The 18125-nt window shown below is 43.4% G+C and overlaps 1 protein-coding gene and 1 long non-coding RNA gene across 2 annotated transcripts; both read left to right on the top strand.

The window, feature by feature from the left end:
* Positions 1–2444: 2444 nt before the first annotated feature.
* On the top strand, positions 2445–4921 carry LOC120612590 (uncharacterized). Its single transcript, XM_039875185.1, has 2 exons — positions 2445–2718; positions 4157–4921. Exon 2 carries the CDS (start codon positions 4565–4567, stop codon positions 4919–4921), a length of 357 nt encoding a protein of 118 aa, XP_039731119.1. The 5' UTR covers positions 2445–2718; positions 4157–4564.
* Positions 4922–7277: 2356 nt separating this feature from the next.
* LOC120612513 (uncharacterized) lies at positions 7278–16922 on the top strand. Its single transcript, XR_005655463.1, has 3 exons — positions 7278–8389; positions 10206–10255; positions 13800–16922. It is a non-coding gene; the product is annotated as an uncharacterized LOC120612513 (long non-coding RNA).
* The last annotated feature ends 1203 nt before the right edge of the window (positions 16923–18125 follow it).

Here is an 18125-nt window from a genome sequence, read left to right as displayed (position 1 = left end):
CCTCTGGGATCGTCCCCTCGCTCACCTGGCCAGGACCGCTGCAACACTGGCCTACCTAAGGTAGAGCCCTCGGGGAGAAAAAGACGAAAGGGGTCTGTTGGGGCGAAACGCGGGGCCCCGACGGAAACAGCTCGAAGCCACCAACTCTCCCTCCTTTCTCTTCTTGAGCTGTGGGCAGCGACTGAGCCCTGGGAGTATCCTAGTGAAATCCCGAGCCGGGGGATTCCACCCGGACTCCACGCTGTCTAAATATAAATAAGAGGTTAAAATCTCAGCTTCTTGGGAGCTAGCCACAAAAAGAATGGATTGGTTTCAATTTCTTACCTGAGAGCGAGCGAGAGAGACAGAGAGACAGAAGAGAAGAAGATGAGGGGAAGAGAGAGAGAGAGAGAGAGAGAGAGAGAGAGAACCAAAGAGAAAAGAAAAAGAGAGAAAAATGAAAAGAAAAACCTGGCCCTGGCCACATGCGTGAGCTACATACCATCTTGTATACTAGTCTACAAGCAAAAATGCCGGGTAACCATGACCGCCCACCTCCCCTGGCCCAGGAAGGAGTCAGTACTTAGATGTGGTTGTCTTCCCCGAAAGCATTGCTTGCCCAGTATTATCCCCCTACCGAAACCTAGCAGTTAGCACGTCTTTGGAATCTGTGTTGAAATTCTAGGTACTAAGAATTTTACGCCCTTCTCTGGTGTCCTATGGCTCTTTGCCTTCGGCCTCAGTGCGCCGCGTAAGAGATTATTAATCAGAAGCGTTCTTTTTGTGTGTCTCAAAAGGAGGGGGTTTGGCTTCTGAATACCAAGAGGGACATTTACAATGGGTACATCCAATAGCTGACTGGAGATTTTATTATGATTCTGGTTGTTTGTGCAAGGAAATCACTGCTCCGATTTGAAGATAAGGGGGGGGGGGCGCATTGAAAATGCTTTCAGAACCTCGAGTTATTATTGAAAGAGTTAGTATTCAAAATGGAACTGGCTATGTATTTAAACTAACGTTTAAAATTATATCTTAAGTTAAAATGTGGGGAAATTTTGTAGTACATTCTTTTTAAAACCCACACTTCATCGGTATTTTTTGGTAAACATCTTCAATTCGTGAAGAAGAAAATTGTAACAATCAAATATCAAAGAGGAGGAAAGAAAAATTCTTAAAGTCCAAAAATACTTAGAAACACTTCTTATTCTTGACTCAGGGCCTGAGTCTCCCTATCTGGGAGGACAACGCTGAGCAAGTGCCTGGGTCTTTAAGGCAAGCCTTAAATTTTTAACGTGAGGGGGCCAACATCATCTTTAAATGTCAGGTTTTGCTGTGTTTCACAAATCTGGCTCCTTTCCGTTAAATCCTATATCTGCTATACAATTCTAAGTAATTATTTCTGATTGAGACTGCAAATTAATCATTCGGTGACGTGGGAGGGGTGAGAAACACGTGTCTAATTGGAGGTTGTGAAGTTCAGTGAGGTGGTATTTTTAGCTCGGAAAGTCCAAATTCAAATATTTGGATATCTCTCTCCCCCTCCCACCGTTTCCCCACTTCCTCCCATTTTACTCTTTCACTCAACCCTTTGGGCTCCTTTTCCCCACTTTCTTCTCCTTCCCTCTGCCTCTGTCTTCCTTTCTGTCCCCTCTTCCCCCTCACTGCTCCTCTCTATTCCTTTCTCTTCTCCTCCCCACCCTCTCCCCTAAACACCCCCCCCCAGTCTCTCTGTGTGTATGTATCTCTCTCTGCCTCTCCCCACTACCATTTATTGTCTGATCCTATCAGTCAAGTTAATATAAAAGTAGCAAGTGGGAGGCCCAGCACTCTCTCTCCCAAGCGCCCTGGGCACTTTGGGGAGGTGTCGGCCGCTGCCAGGTTACTGGTCGGAGTCGTGGCCCTCAGTGCAGGGCACGTTGCTTGCGGAGGATTTGGGGTCTGAGCCGGGTTGAGGGGCTTATTCAAATGCCGCCCGCTGCTGCTGTGATTCGCAGAGACTCGGCCTCCATATGGTAATGCGGGACGGTGGGGGTGGCGGGGGAGGCGCCGAGGGGCGGGGTGGGGAGGATGGGGGTGAAGGCGGGGTGGGAGGGGGCTCCGGCACCGCGCGCTCGGCTGCCGGGCTGGGACAGAGTACCCGGACCCGCGGCGGCGGCGGCAGCGGCGCTACCCACCCTCCGGCACAACACCCACGGAACCAGCGAGCCACCGAGCCACGGGCCCCAGGGGTAAGCCACAGCGCGCACAAGGCAGTGACCGTGACGGTTCAGATGCTTCAGGTTACTACCATGCGCCAATAAGGGAGATTAGAAACAGAAAAGATTACAGAAAGATCAGATATGAGGTGTACCTCTCTGTATCCCTTGTCACACAGCGCGCGCACACACACGCGTCTGTACACACATGCATGCACAGACATCCGTACATACACACATTCTTTGCTACTACCATCTAAATATATACACCGCCACTCTATACCCTGGAACGTGGCCGTGTATTTGTCTTGATCCCTGCATAAAGGTGAGCAGGTATGTGCCAGAATCCAGGCAGGAACAAATCGCCACGCACGATTGAATTGCAGCCAAACTAGAAGAGACATTTAACCTACTGAATTGTTTCACTCAGGCAGGTGCCCCCCAGAAACCAGCAATCCTGCAACCAGTTGTGGAATCCTGCAATTATTCATAACATTTGCTGAAAATGTGCTTTAGAAAAGATAATCTTGCTATATATTGCAAGGTAAGGGCAAACCTAAAGGATGAATGTGTTTCTGTTTTTTAATGTTTTACGTGCAGCCATCTGACCACTTTTTATTGGGTGACATACCATATGAACATTTGGGTGTAGGCTTGGAAAACTACAGCCAGAGGTAAGGCTGGAAATACCATAAGAATTAAGGGTGCTAAAAATGGATGCTGGATAGTCCAGCATGAAAGATGGCATACAGCTGTAGGTTTAAAATGGGGGGAAAATACATGTGAATATTTATACATGAAAGCCATTGGGGTGGGCTGAGTCTTGCCCTGAGTATCTGTGCAGGTAAGTCATTCATAAGAAAACTAATTACCTATGCATGTACTTGGACTTGTTTAATTGAATAAGCTGCATGTGTGTATATTTGCTGTTCTTTGTGGCTATGCAATTATCGATTCAGTCTTTTTAAAAATAATAGCTTTGGAGAAATTTAAAAAGTGGACTTTATACATATATATTTTTCAAAAGCCATTGTGCTGAATAGATATACTGCCAGGAAGGAAAATCCTACTCTATAAACAAGATTAGCATTGCTTGAAATCTAACTCAAGGCCTGTGTATTTTAGGGCAAATCAACTGGCTTAATATAGTCAGCTATTTTGTTTGTTTTCATTTTAAAGTCAGGAATTAAGGATGCTTTTCAATCAAGATAACGTGCCTTGTTTCCAGCCATATTAAGATAAAAATGAAACTCAGTAAATTTTGAATTCAGCAGATAAGGTACAACATACAACATGGTTGAAAATGTCTTCCTTGCAGAAGGCTGTCGGTTGCTGTGTCTACACATTTTTAAAAAGATTTTTTTCAGCAATAACAAATGCTAGAAAGCAATAGGGCAGTGAATGCTGCACATTTCAGTTATCAGCACAAAAATTCTTTAGAAATCTTTGGAGTCACTTCCCTTTATACATACATTATCTCAAATGCACTGGCCTGAACTGTGTTTTTGTTAATCTGAAGTTAATTAGACAATCAAACTTTGAGCCTTGAGCAATGGGCATTACAGCCCATCAAGGGGGTATGTCAGGAAAGAAAAACAAAACAAAACAAAAACAAAACAAACAAACAAAAAAACCGTGTCTTCTTTTTTTTTTTTATGACCAAACCAGGAGGTTATACAGCTGGCATTACATATATGACAGATGTGCATATTTGGAGCCTTAAATAAAGAGAAGCAAAGGGACAACTGTGCATATTATCTTGCAAGAGACAGCAACAGACACTCGCCAAAAAATAAAGACATAAAAGGACAAGAGAGACAGACGTAAGGTAGAAAAAAAGAAAGAAAGAAAAAAGAAAGAAAAAGTAAAAAAGGAGGGAGATCAATAAAACGATATAACCTCAACTTTTCGCGAATTAAAAAATGCAAATATACCTTTACATATGCATCAGTATTAAAAATAATACACGCTGGAACCAACAGGAGCGGGAGCAGGAGGAGGTGGAGGAGGAGAGGTGGAGGAGGAGGAGAGGAGGAGGAGGAAAGAATGGAGGCGCCGCGGAGCCCTGATTATGCATGGGCTGGAGCTGCCTCCTCTAACCTGTTCTTTTCCGAGCCCGGCAGCCGGCGGTCCTCAGCCGCCCACAGAACAGGAGCCGAAACAACCGTTCCCGAAGGCTACAGCGTTTATTTTTCTCTTTTGGGGTTTTTGGCGGTTGTTTCATGGGCTCGCCAACTGGCCCCTTTAATTAAAAGCTTCAATAAAAGGCGATCGCGCCAGGAATGCACCGGCTCCTCTTCGCGCAGGATTTGCATATTTTTTTAATGCCCTAATTTCCTTGATGTATGTAAATGTAGCCGGACGTAGAGGGAGACAGGGAGCTGACGTCAATGGACGTGACCTCGCAGCTAAACCTTGAACGTGAAACCGGGATGGGGGAAAACACGGAGCGGCAGCCGGTGGAGCCCGCTAGTGCGGGCGGCGGCTGCGGCGATGGCCGAGCCCAGGCCCGAGGGGGCCAAGGGAACCGGTGCCAACCCCGGGAAAGGACTAGCCGCCACCTTCTTTCTCTACCAACCGGCTTCCAGCCTTGCCAGCCTTACCGCGGCACCCGCAGGCTCTTGTCCTGCACCTGCAGTCCCATCAAATACACGTTCTTTTGCTTCCCTCAGAAAAACAACATACCCCAAAACAACAAACCAAAGACACCAGATAACAAACCAAATCAAATCCCCCAAACGTTTTAGACCGATGATCGGGTAGCTTATCAGAAAGAAGACTGACAATGGAACATGATTTTTTTNGCCGCGGAGCCCTGATTATGCATGGGCTGGAGCTGCCTCCTCTAACCTGTTCTTTTCCGAGCCCGGCAGCCGGCGGTCCTCAGCCGCCCACAGAACAGGAGCCGAAACAACCGTTCCCGAAGGCTACAGCGTTTATTTTTCTCTTTTGGGGTTTTTGGCGGTTGTTTCATGGGCTCGCCAACTGGCCCCTTTAATTAAAAGCTTCAATAAAAGGCGATCGCGCCAGGAATGCACCGGCTCCTCTTCGCGCAGGATTTGCATATTTTTTTAATGCCCTAATTTCCTTGATGTATGTAAATGTAGCCGGACGTAGAGGGAGACAGGGAGCTGACGTCAATGGACGTGACCTCGCAGCTAAACCTTGAACGTGAAACCGGGATGGGGGAAAACACGGAGCGGCAGCCGGTGGAGCCCGCTAGTGCGGGCGGCGGCTGCGGCGATGGCCGAGCCCAGGCCCGAGGGGGCCAAGGGAACCGGTGCCAACCCCGGGAAAGGACTAGCCGCCACCTTCTTTCTCTACCAACCGGCTTCCAGCCTTGCCAGCCTTACCGCGGCACCCGCAGGCTCTTGTCCTGCACCTGCAGTCCCATCAAATACACGTTCTTTTGCTTCCCTCAGAAAAACAACATACCCCAAAACAACAAACCAAAGACACCAGATAACAAACCAAATCAAATCCCCCAAACGTTTTAGACCGATGATCGGGTAGCTTATCAGAAAGAAGACTGACAATGGAAATGCAGCTGAAATGGAACATGATTTTTTTTTTTTCTTGTAGCTTCTCTCCACAAGAAGAGGAGGGGGAGATCTCAGACAACAGCAAATCACTCCTAAAACACGCTAAGCTACACGTGTTTCCAGTAGGGAGAGGTAAATTGCCCAGTCTACTGGTGGGGGCTTCTCGTTTCGGTACCTGCTTACCTGTGCAATCATAATGCGCGTCGGCTTCATTAACAGCCGTGTCATTAGTGTGCGTTTTAATGTAATGGGAGTGTCTCGTGTGTGTGTCTGTGTGTGTGTTAGGGAGGTGCTTAGGCTGGTGTTCACCGAGGCAGGAGCTGTGAGCGAGATGAGATCTGTCTCTCTGCGGGGCCATCTAGGCCACAACTCCTGGGCTGGAGTTCGAGTTTCACCTATTTTAAGGGGGTGGTGAGGGTTGCGGTGGCCAGAGCAGGCTCTCTAAGAACAGCAAGGCTCTTCCGATTATATTGTCTGGGAGAGGGGACTTGAGGAGCGAGCCATTCCGTGAGCGCAGCCCTGGAGCTGCCTTGCCGGATTTAGCCGGGCGTGTTTTTCGTTTGGAGCTCAGCAGCCTCAGCGAAGAGGTAGCGGCTCTGGGCTAAGCATCAGGGCGGCCTTCAGACTCCGCATCTCCCGCCCGGCGCACCAGCGTGTGCGTGCCCGTGCACCAGGAGGGGGCTGCTGGCACTTCCCTGTGCACAACTGCCCCCGCCTCTGCTCGCCACCCTCTCCTAGGCAGCTAAGAAATGGTCCTCAGCCTCTTCTGGGCCCGTGCCGCGCGGAGCTGGGGGCGGAGGGCAGAGAAAGGGGTTGGCAAGGAAGGGGCGCCGGAGGCCGCGGTTACGGCTTCCCAGTCCTGCCCTTGGCCGCCAAGGCTGCCGTTTCTTCTTTTCACCTCGCAGCCCTAGCTTTGTTTTCCTGGCATGCTCGTGGCCACCGAGCCCCACGCCTGCATGGGAGTATGTGCGTGTGCGCGGGGGGTGAGGGGGTGGGGCGGGCGCGCGCGCGCCTTGCCTCTTTATAATGGCGGAAAACAGGACCCTCCGCCAGACACGCCACAACGTCCCGTCCGGCTGCACTTGGCGGGAAAGCTGGGGGCCGCCGGCGGGGCTGCACTTCCGCAGCTCTCATTACCGCCTCCCCTCTCCCCCCAGGCAACATTTACATACGGGCCGCTCGTCTGAATTTTTACAGCCCTCCCCTCCTTTTCGCCACCGGTCGCACGCGCGCAGGCTCGGAACAAGCGCCCGCGCGCGCAGACACCCGTGCCCAGGCTGCGGCTGGCCCGAGCGCGAACAGGCCCAGGGGTGCAATACGCCCTCGGCGAGACAGATTCTTACACCCTCCCCCTCGCGCCTACACCCCCGACAGCCTTCCGGATCGTGTTCCAGGAAGCTCACCTTCCCCTCGGGCCCCACCCTGCTCTCTCACTGCATTCCACCCGCCTCACATCTCCTGCTCTGTTTTCCTGGAACACACACACACACACACACACACACACACACACACACGCACACGCACACACACGCGCTTTTTCTTCTTCCCCCTCAAACAGATAATCCCTATGGCGCGTCCCTGGTACCCTTTGAATAGCTCTGGAGTTTCGAGAATAAAAATCCTTATAATGTATTGCTTGTCTTTAGCCAAACACATTTAACGACCACAACAAAAAGAAGAGGAGGAGTGAGGAAGGGGGACTTGAACCAAAAGACCTTTCTTTTTCTAAAAAAAGTCTGCAAGTCAAAAGGTCATTTTCCAAGTTTGTAAATAAAATTGCAAAGGGAGTCCTTTAAAAGAAAGAGGAAAAAAGGGAAGGGAGGTAGAAAAGATCCACAAGTTACATAAAATGGTGCATTGGAAAAACAGGACAGGGCTATTCTTTAAAAAAAAAAAAAAAGAGTGTCTAAAGGAATCAAGAAGAAAAAACTGGAGGAAAAAAGAAAAAGAGGGAGAAGAAAATAAAAGGTAGAAAAGGCAAAAGAAGTTTCCAAAGAAATGTGTGCTTTGCATCCTACAATGGGAAAATGTAGCCATTGCCCTTCTTCAGACGAGACATTTCTAATTTGTTCCGTCTGTCAGGAGGGGACTATGAGAGGTTTGGGTGCAAATTCATTATCTCTGGCAACGCAGAACGTAGTGTGGGGACTGAAAAAGACCGTGGCAATGGATGAACAATAGGGCTTCAGTTCATCAGTAACAAAAGCAGTGGGGAAATTGGTTGAGTTTCAGAGCACGTCCTCCTCGGCAGAGGGGGCTGGACTAGACCTTGGACAGCCCCCCCAAAAACTTGCCGAGCCTCGCACACACCACTTCACTCTCCACTCCGAGGCTCAGGGAGCAAGTGCCTGGCATGGGGGGGAAAAGTTGGCTTTTTTTCCTTCCTTCATCTTTTGCGCCCTTCTCTCTCCCCAAAAGGGAAGATATGTTGAAACTATTTTAGACCCAATCAAGCAAGAATCACCGTGTGGAATCGAGCGGCAGTTTTAAATGTGCTAAAGAGAGGGATGATCTGGGGGAAAAAAAAAAATTTTGTCTTTTTTTTGAGACGCGGAAAGGAGCCTGTTTGCGTACTGCGGCCGCCCTGTGACTCTGGATCTTGTCTTCTGGCCGGCGCCTCGATTCCTGCCCAATTGGATTCGGGGGCACCACTGCTTAGCGCAGGGAAAACAAGTGAGTATCGTGGCGGCCCGCAGGCGGCAACTCAGCCGGCGGCGCGGGGCCATCACTACCCGGCTGTAGCCCCGCGCCGGCGCTCCTCGCCTCGCCACGAGCTGGTGCCAGCAGAGCCCCGCTGCGGGCCGCTCCGAGGGCCAGTCCCGGTTTTGCTTCAGCTAATTGATCGTGTGTCTCGGATACTTAAACCTGTTGATCTCATGAGTTGTCTGAACCAGGACTGTTAATTATCCAGCGGCTGACCCCCAATTGCAGAGAGAAACCAGGAAAATTTCGTGCTCGAAAGGGGAATTTTTGTATGTAATTTTGCATTGTTGGTGATGAGACTTTTCCCTCTTAAACCTAGAGCCAAATACGGTTGTAGTTTGCATTCCTGGATTCAGGATTCGCATTTAGAATAATTCTTTTAACAACCTCAAAGTTGCAATTACCTGGCAATGATGTGAGGATACGATTGGATTCTGGTGGAAACTTATGTACAGTAGCTAACTAGACCTGGTGAATTTCCACTTCCTTTTTCTCTTTGCTTTTTGGATTCTGGAAGGCGAGAGGCCCCTTTACAGGGTTATCCCAAGTTCAGATTAATCAAAATGCAACCATCACGGTTAGTTATTAGGACTTGGAGCTTCTGGTGTCCTAGACTAGCCGGGTCTTTGTGGTTTGCTTAGAGCCTAGACCCGGCTGAGGGACGCAAGACCTTCCTTGCTTGGCCTGGAATTGTCTGAGGGAACCTGGGGCATTGGGAACCCAGGCAATGTATATGCATTAGAGTCTGCTGCGTTTTCTCTTGCAAATATACCCGTGGTGCTTGAATGGAAGACTGTTTTGGGGGGTCAGGGCAGCAGTGGAATTGTCAGAAGTTAGACCGGAGGCTCTGTCAAATCATGGCCACGGCCGGGGCTCTTTTGGTGCTGTGGCTGCTTTGGGCCCAGAATAGCGGGATCGGATCTAGTTTCCTCCCTCTCCTGATGCCCACCTCTGCTCACCACCCTCTTTCCACATCTTGGTACCAGTAATTAAGGCTCTGTCTCGAGAAACAAACTCCTATAGTAGCATAATTGAACCAGTGCAGTACTTTCATTTTGCAAAACCAATAGCCCCACCCTACTACTCCAAAATAACAATAAGCATTTAAAAAAATCATAAAATAAAAGCAACCTATTTTCAGAAGTGTAAGACTTCTTGAATATTGAGTCATGGGGGGATAGGGAAGGGAATTTAAAAATCCACCACTTTACAGCAATCAGGTTTTACATTATTCATTGATTTACTGGAGGAAATAGCCAATCAGGAGCCATAGATGCGAATGCACATCTCACCGTGCTGTGGCCTTACAGTAAACTATTTGCATCTTTCTAATGGATTAGGTATTTATCCAGGGATTCCCATTGTTTGAAAGGCCTGGAAATTCAGCCCCTCAAACGTTAGAATAAACGACTTTGTTCCAGTCTTAAAATTCTTACATGGAAGAACTCTCCCTCCTCTTTTGTATGGCATGTTAGAGTGTTCAAATTCCTAATTTTTGTTAAGTCCCTCTTCTTTCCAAGCTAAAAATAAAAGAAGAAAAAAATTAATTTTCAAACCCCTCCAGATTCTGCATATTTTGCATTCCCATTATCATGTGTGTCTCCATTTAAATGTAAATTAGCATATTTAACCCTCTAGGTGCTGAGGCCCAGGACACATTAATCTGGGTTTCCTGGAATCTCTTGGCATTTTAAAGGACCATTGTAATTGTAATATTTTTAATGAAGTCAAATCTTAACATGATTTTATATAAAATATATAAATTTGTTTTCTTACTGTTTTTCAGATGAGTCTACAAAGAAACATAAAATGAATAGACAATCGAACCAACTAAAGGTAATTTTAAAATATACATTTGATAAAATCGAAGTGATGTACAAAATCTAAATAGGATATTATTTACTGAGTGGCAGGCCTGCAGTGTATTGCCTATCTCCCAGTTCATGCAATAGATAAAATTCCAGAGAAATCTAAGTTTTCATATGTGCATTTTCCCCCATAGATAGCCTTTATATGTTATGTATCATGGATAATGTAACATAACCTGTAGCTGCCTATAAAAAATAAATTTGGGACACAGAAGAAATAATAGGATGCTTTTATCAGAAAAGTAAGCCAATCAAGTACCTCGCCTGAACTATACAAATCACAGTAAATTAAAAGGCTTTTATATAGAAAATGGTAGTCTTGACTGTATTAGTGGACTGTGGTTTACATGCATGAGAATCATACACACCCAATATTAAAAAGCATTTTGGTGATAGGCCAATTCTTTATATACTCTGCAGTAGTCTAAATAGGATTCAGAGAGGTATTCTAAATATTAGTGGCAAATCTGATGTATCTGCATTTATGGAATAGCGTAATTCTGATCCAACTATGTGGAAAATGATAACTTTTCACTTTTAACTTAAGCAGAGATTGTTTATTCCCAAGAAAACCAGAATGTTTCAATTCATGTTTCAGCCATCTGGAGACCTATAAAAAGATTAGAAAACAAGCATGACAATCACGTTCTAATCTACTGGCCATTAATGGGAATTTATTAGAGAACGAGTAGGCAAGCCATTTGAATTCAGTATATCCTTCAATATGCAGATTTCAAAAAGAGTATTCCGTAGTAGTTCAGCTAAACAGCTTTTTGAAAAGCAAAAATATCTGGAATAAGAACATGTAGGTGTTAACAGTTACTCCTAACAATGTAAGGCACACATTGGTAGGTATCTTTAGAGCACGATTGTTTCAACTTGTCTCACATCGTAGATAATAATACAGTCCTTGTATATGATAAACCATGATATGAACCTTGGCAATATTCAAAATAATCAGGTGCACAGTGGTAAACCTTGCTATATATCTTTATTTCTCCATACCTTGAAAGATGATGGAGAGATAAAATATTTAATTGACTATATAGTTAATGAACAGACTGCTCATAATCATTATGTTGGCTATTTTCACTCTTAGGGGCTTTCCTAATGAATCTACAGTATATGTGACAGGTATGGGGGCCAGTCCTGGAGTCAGTTGACAGGACTGTGGCATTGCCTTAAACGATGCTGTTTTAAGACAGTATCTTCTATAGCTTCTAATTGTAGAAGCATATCAAATGTTCAGTGTCTTGGCTTTCATGATAGTTATTTGGGTTCTAAAATGCATTTAATTGTTAAATGTGGAAATATAGCCACATTAATTTGCAAATTCACACAAATATGGGTATGATACACACATAGACATCCATGCATCCATGCATCACATCTGTCTACTTTCACCAACCCCTCCCAGACATATATAATGCAAAAAAGATTCTAAAAATATCTGGCATATCTTGGAGGTTTTGACTTAAGGAATTGAATTCATCCGATCATATGCTTGCTTTATATAGTACATGACAATTCACTAATGATTCTGCTTCTAGGTCTCAAGGCTAAAATACTCTCAATCTTCTAAGGTAGATTAGGGTTATATAATGTCATACGTGGCATGTACCTCAGTGATGTGTTCAATTCTTATCCGGTAGTTTTATGTTGTGACCTCATAGTTCAAGAAGGTACAGTAACTCTATAGCATATATTTCTCTGAATTAATTTGTATTTTGCATGAATATATATATATACACACACATATATATTCATATATAAATATATATATTCACATATATATTTTCCAGTGTAGCCATTTCTGTTTGCACTTCTATATTTAAATTCAATAAGAAAAACGGATAAATAATTTCCAGATCACAGTCTTTTATCAATAATCAGGAAAGAATGCTCACCCAAAAAGTAAATTAATAAAATATCTAGAGAAAAGTTGGCATCTGTGTTACTAAATTATCCTGTAATTGGTGTAGTATTGTTTTTACTCTTGTTGGGATCTTTTCTTAGCAATTCAAGTTTTCTTTACTTGTCAGTGTTTTCAATAGCGTTTACATATGTGTGCTCTGTGTGTAATTTGGTAAGCATATTCACACTCATGTCTTAAATGAATAAATTACTGAATCAATGAAAGAATGTATATTAATTCTGAAAGTGTTTTAGTCATTGGGGAAAATAGTTAACGTATAGAAATAAGAGTATTGTGATAAACTTGTCATGTGTGAAATGAATATGAATACTTATGACATTCGCTTGTAGCATATATTTTAAAGAATAGTAACACCATCGCACATAACTCATAATTTTGGAAAACAAACCATAAAGTTCACCCATGGCGAATATGCATCTTATGTAGGCTGCACCTTACATAGTCTGTTGAGGGGCCTTGGAGTATTAGAACTGTACATATTATAGATGCATTAGACATAGATTACTCATCATGAAGGGGAGAGAAGAAAAGAGCTCTTATAAATGATCATATTCATACTTTGAAAAGTCCTAAGGAAAAGAATGAGGCAAATTAATTAATGAAACAATATTTCCCTCTAGATTGAAGGGTGGGGGTGGGGAAGGGGAAAGTGAGGGTAGAGTAATGCTCTTAACATCCAGGTGTTTTATCTGTCTTTTTCATGAGGTACCAATATTTTTTTTTCATAATTTCATAAGAAAGACTAGTAAATTTTGACCTTCTGTATGAAAATTGATGTTTGAAACTATAGGTAAAGCCTCAGCATTTTTATTATAGCAGAGTTGTGTACAACATTAGAAACTATTGCTGCAATGTTTTCCTGTGCTTCATTCTAAGGCACACATCCTATAGAATCGTTTTTTAAACACCAGAATGAAGTCAGCTTGCTTAGAGCATTCATTTTGAACTTACAGAACAAAATATGCTGCCCTATCGCCATGGTACACAGATAGAAAACATGCCTGAGCTGTGAAGCCATTAAAAACACACTACCAGAGCAAATTGTCAATGTAATCACATATCAACTCACTGCGTAATACAGAACTGATTCCCAGCCCCAGAAAGCAAGGCCCTGCTTTAAGCAATAGCAAAGTGCCTTCTATCTGTCTGCCCATGCAATCTGCCAGAAGAGAAATTCAGGCAAAGACGTTTTCCAGATCTGAAATCCTTTTATCTGTCCTTAGAGAGAGATTTCTTCCAGTCTTTGGATATTAGAGCGATCTACACTAGCACCAAGGAGGTAAAAGGCCGCGGGTCGCTTTTCCAGGAGCAGTCGGTAATGCTAGCAGCAGAGATGTTGATTGAGAAAATAGGGTTTGTTGCAATGCAGCCGGTGCTGCTGTTGCCGATGCTCGGGCAGTAGGCGTGGGGCAGTCGACTGATCACTGATGCATATCAATAACCATGTACTTGAGATTTCTCATGACATCATCATTACCTTGGTCTCCGGCGGTCTCGAACCTTTGACCTTGCTGGGCTGGTCCGCATTTTGGCAGTGAAAGCCTCTCCAATGATGGCCCTTTTCTCCTTCTTTCAGACCGGGGGCAGCAGCACGCCAGCAAGACGGCATCTTCTTCTCCCCAGCCTAGAAGCCCTGTGAAAATCGAGGATCTTCCCCTAAAACACACACACACAAGATATGTGCAATCAAGCTGCCACCGCTTGGTTAAAAGCTCATGGTGCCTAACCCAAAAGGATCAGAAGCAGGTCCTTGAATCAGCTGTCACCTCTATAGAATGGGATGGTTTTTTTTTCTTCCTCCTTAACCTGCGCTGGAAATTGCCGTTGGCTTTATACATCTCTATAGAGAGAGGCTAAAGAGTGTTGCGTGAGAATGAAGCAATTTACAATGCAAATAGAGGCCTCCGAAGGGACGAATGCTGCTGCTCACTCTTAACCGCTGGCTGCACCTTAATAGCTGGTTTTATTTTCTGATATTAATAGATGAATTGTTGGCTAACGCTGCCGGAGATTACTTGCTGAAAGGAAAATAAAAGTTCGGAGTAAACTTTGAAAGCAACAGATCCCGTTTGGATATTTTAGCCGCACACGCAAACAGAAACCAGGTCACATTTACATAAAAGGAGGAATCTTAAGCGCGGCCAGTGTCCTAGAGGACTACTCTTCGGTACTGCCAGAAACAACGGGATCCGGATTCTGGTCAGAGGAGAACAGAGACGTGTGAGGGAAGCGAGTTGTTATCTTTGGTTATCTAGCTGTATGAGTGTATTGGTCTTCATAAAGCTAGATAACCGAAAGTAAAAACTCCTTCAAGATCGCCGGGGAGCGTGTGAGAGTGAGACTACAACCAAGAGACAGTAAAAACCAGAAAGGTCAGGAATACTTATTGAATCTAACTTTGTTTTTGTTTTTGTTTTCCTTATGATTAAAGGTGGTGTTAGAGGAAATTAAGTGACATACATATGCCAAAATACAAAGATACGAAATACTTGGAGAGGGGTTGCTACAGCTGCAAAGGAGAATTGTATACTGCTAATGAGTAAAGGGGCGTGTGAAGTTCATCTATACTCTAAGGCAAAAGTTTAAATATGAGGGTTATTTTTCTTAGAAAGCTGTTGTAGAGATGACTGGTACCTAGTTTAAAAAATGATTCCATAATATGTAGGCTTAGGCTGTTTTGAGATCCCTCCCCTGAGAAAATTTAAGATAATGCTTGGAAACTACATATATTTGGGGTGTATGTTAAATTATGTGAAATTAGACTTTCAGAAAAGTTTATACTGGAAGGTTAATAATTCGTATCTACTGAGGACATAGAGCTAGCAGGGGAAATGCAAAAACAAAACAAAACAAAAAGCAAAGGCTGATTTTTATTCTTCTATTCAAAATACAAGGACAGATGCTTCTCTGTTCCAAGAGGGTTTCCTTGAGGAAGCTACTGAAGCAGAAAGACATGATGGAGACGAGATCGCCTCCCCTCTTGTCAAAGTGTTAAAAAAATGTTCTGTCTTACTCTGCGCCTAGCATTGGAAATGAAAGTGACATTTACGCCACAACCCACGTGTGCGCCTCCTCTCTTTTTGTTTAAGGATGATCAGGTCTATCCAGGAAACAGCTCTGGCATCCCAAACTGAAATAATTAGGACGTATATAGACCTGACAAAAATGGAAAGGGGGTGGGGAATCTGAGGGTCTGTCTTGCCTAATTGATTCCGCTAAACGGAATGCAGGAGATGTGAACGGCAGGACGCTCCGATTCCCACGCTCGAGGGCAAGTGGTAAAGCGGGCCGGCAGCCTATGACAGACAGCCCTGTTGGGGGGTGGGAGTATGAAAAAAACATCAAGTGCACACACCATACTCATCTCCATCGCTTAAGAAAGTAGAGGCATTTCCCACCCACAGCCATCTGCAGCCTCCCAAATGAGAGCACCAACTGGTCTATAGCTGCTGCACACTGTCTGTTTCTGTTAATTTTATAACCGCTGTTTAATCTGGCCACAGTTAAGTTTGGCTCCCTTCTTTGGTTGCGATTTTCAGTATTTAAGGAAAGCTGCTAAAAAGCAGTTCGAAGAAAGTCCCATTACTGCCTACTCCTCATGTCAAATTCTCAGTCCATACTTTTGGCCTGTGACCACCTTTTAGCTTTTGTTTTGGGTGAGTTATAATTAAAAATGTAGATCTCTGTATAACAGTCATTACCATCACTTCATCAAGCTGTTTACCTCTTAACATAATATATCTAGGAACTTGGCCTAATTATGCTAGTAGACACACCGAAGTAAAACTCTAAATTCATCAATCTATAGAAAGTTGATTACAGTAACAATATGATAAAAGGTTTTGATATAGTCCCAGCTAGATGTGTTCTAAACAGCCATTTTTATTTAATCTAAAAGTGACTATGCTTAGCAGAAACTTTGGCTCTTTAAAGGTCCCTATAGTAAGCTTTTCATAAAAGTCCTCACATTTTCCCACGTGTCACCAAGCAAACATTTGTACAGACATTTAAACAAAGGCAAACATTGCAGTAGGAAAATGTCCAAAATGGCCTGTTACCTTCCATGAGGCCTAGATTACTGACGATCCCAAATCCTAAATACGCAGTTTTTCTACAAAAGCTTTACTTCCCTTTGTAGCTTCATCTCTTTTTAAGACTTCAGACTGGAGAAGCCTGTAAAACCACTGATAGTTTCAGTTAGAAACTCTGAGAGACTTTATTAACGTAAATCCTCAATTTGGCTGCTGAACACGTGCCAAAGTTTTACTACTGTAGTGACCGTTGAGAAGACCCTTGTTTATTTACATTTGAAGCACTGTTTGTGCAAACAACCTTTCATTGTTAAGTGCCTGTATTCCTTTCATTTACTTCATGTCCAGGGGTGCTATTTACCTAGACCCATTGTCTACTACAATTAACATTTACATTACAAAGTGTGTGGTTTTCTTTCTCAAGGAGGTTCAATTAAGGCAATAAGATGTTTGCTGGGGAAACCTATTGTTTACTGAAAGCACTCAATGGAGTCAAATTACTGAAGCTTTTGCCTACATCTTGGTCTTTTATGTAAATATGTTAAAAATAACATCTAAGGAAAATAAATAATATTATAATTATGTGTTTGCCATTGTCACATCAACTTGCTTTGTATCATACTAATGTTACATGACTTATCGATCAATAAAAATGCATTTCAATGTTATTATTTTCATTTTATTTTTTGCTGTTCCACTGCTCTTGCTGCAACATGTCCCAATTTTTCTTTTTTCTATTATTACACATCAAACTTTTGACATTTTGTTTTATTTGTGTGTGTTTAAGAGAGGTACTGTATCTGAGCATGGGTCTGAAGGGTGTCTGAGGGAATCTCTACAATGACCTTATAATTAGGTGATATTTCTTTGAAATTTGAAATATTCCAGAGGCATGTACGTTTAAGTCAAAAGAAGTGTAAATATCAGTTAAGTAGTTCTTTGAAAGCTAGTTTTAACATTGGCAGAAACCGGATCAAGTTTATTTAGCATACCACTGCATTGTAAAACAGTTGGAGTGAAGTTGCAGGTTGCGTGAGTATGCATGTTAACTAGTGGGAACCAAGCATAGTCTTTGTGAAAGGGGAGCAGCAGATTGCTTGTGCAAGGCCAATGTTAAAAAGGCAGCTGAATTTAACACCATCTGGAAGAAAAGATCCCTTCACGACTTTCTCACACCGTCAGACAAAACTAGTGTCTCTTGTTCTGAGCCCTTGTCTATGCAACCATACAATACTGAGTCATTATACTTTTGCTGAGAGAAAATTTGAGAACACAATATGGGTAACCAGTGAATGACCAAGTTTCATTGTGCCCGCTTAAGTCGATTGAAATCTACGTCTAGAGCTATGAATGGTCGTATTGTTTTCCTCACCAGGGCTGTACTAAATGTCAGCACAGTGTAAAGAAAAACTTGAAGTCTGCAAATAACTTACCAGATCTCAATTATAATATTTTCCCACACTAGAACTAATATCATTGCGAGGGGCTACATTGCAGAAAATACAAAAAGAAGCAAAAAAAAAAAAAGTTCATTTAGAAGTTATTTTATCCAAACATTTTAATTTTCTGATGGGAACTTCAATATATGCTGCAGCCTGGGTTGAGAAGTGGAATTCATTACTGGGAAGTTCAAGTTACAAAAATGCTTCTCGTGCAATTAAAATAGAATAAAACAACAACTAGTCTCACCTGAAACTCTCCCTTCTTAAATACAAAGAGACTCTACTAGGGTTTACTGCTTTAGTGCTGCTTAGAATTATTAGTATGAATCTAGCTTCAATTTTGCTTTAAAATTTGGCAGACAGAGTGCTTTCAAAGTTTGCTACTATAATTGACCTTGCAAAGAACATCATAGATATACATTTCCAAAA

This window comes from Pteropus medius, unplaced genomic scaffold (genome assembly GCF_902729225.1).
Source record: "Pteropus medius unplaced genomic scaffold, Ma_sr-lr_union100, whole genome shotgun sequence".
In the NCBI taxonomy this organism is placed as follows: Eukaryota; Metazoa; Chordata; class Mammalia; order Chiroptera; family Pteropodidae; genus Pteropus; species Pteropus medius.
Note: the sequence above shows the minus strand (reverse complement) of the source record. Positions and strands in the feature narration are given on the sequence as shown.

What these genes read in the sequence shown, in the direction of transcription:
- LOC120612590 (XM_039875185.1), top strand. Translation starts at nt 4,565, where the DNA reads ATGGACGTGACCTCGCAGCTAAACCTTGAACGTGAAACCGGGATGGGG.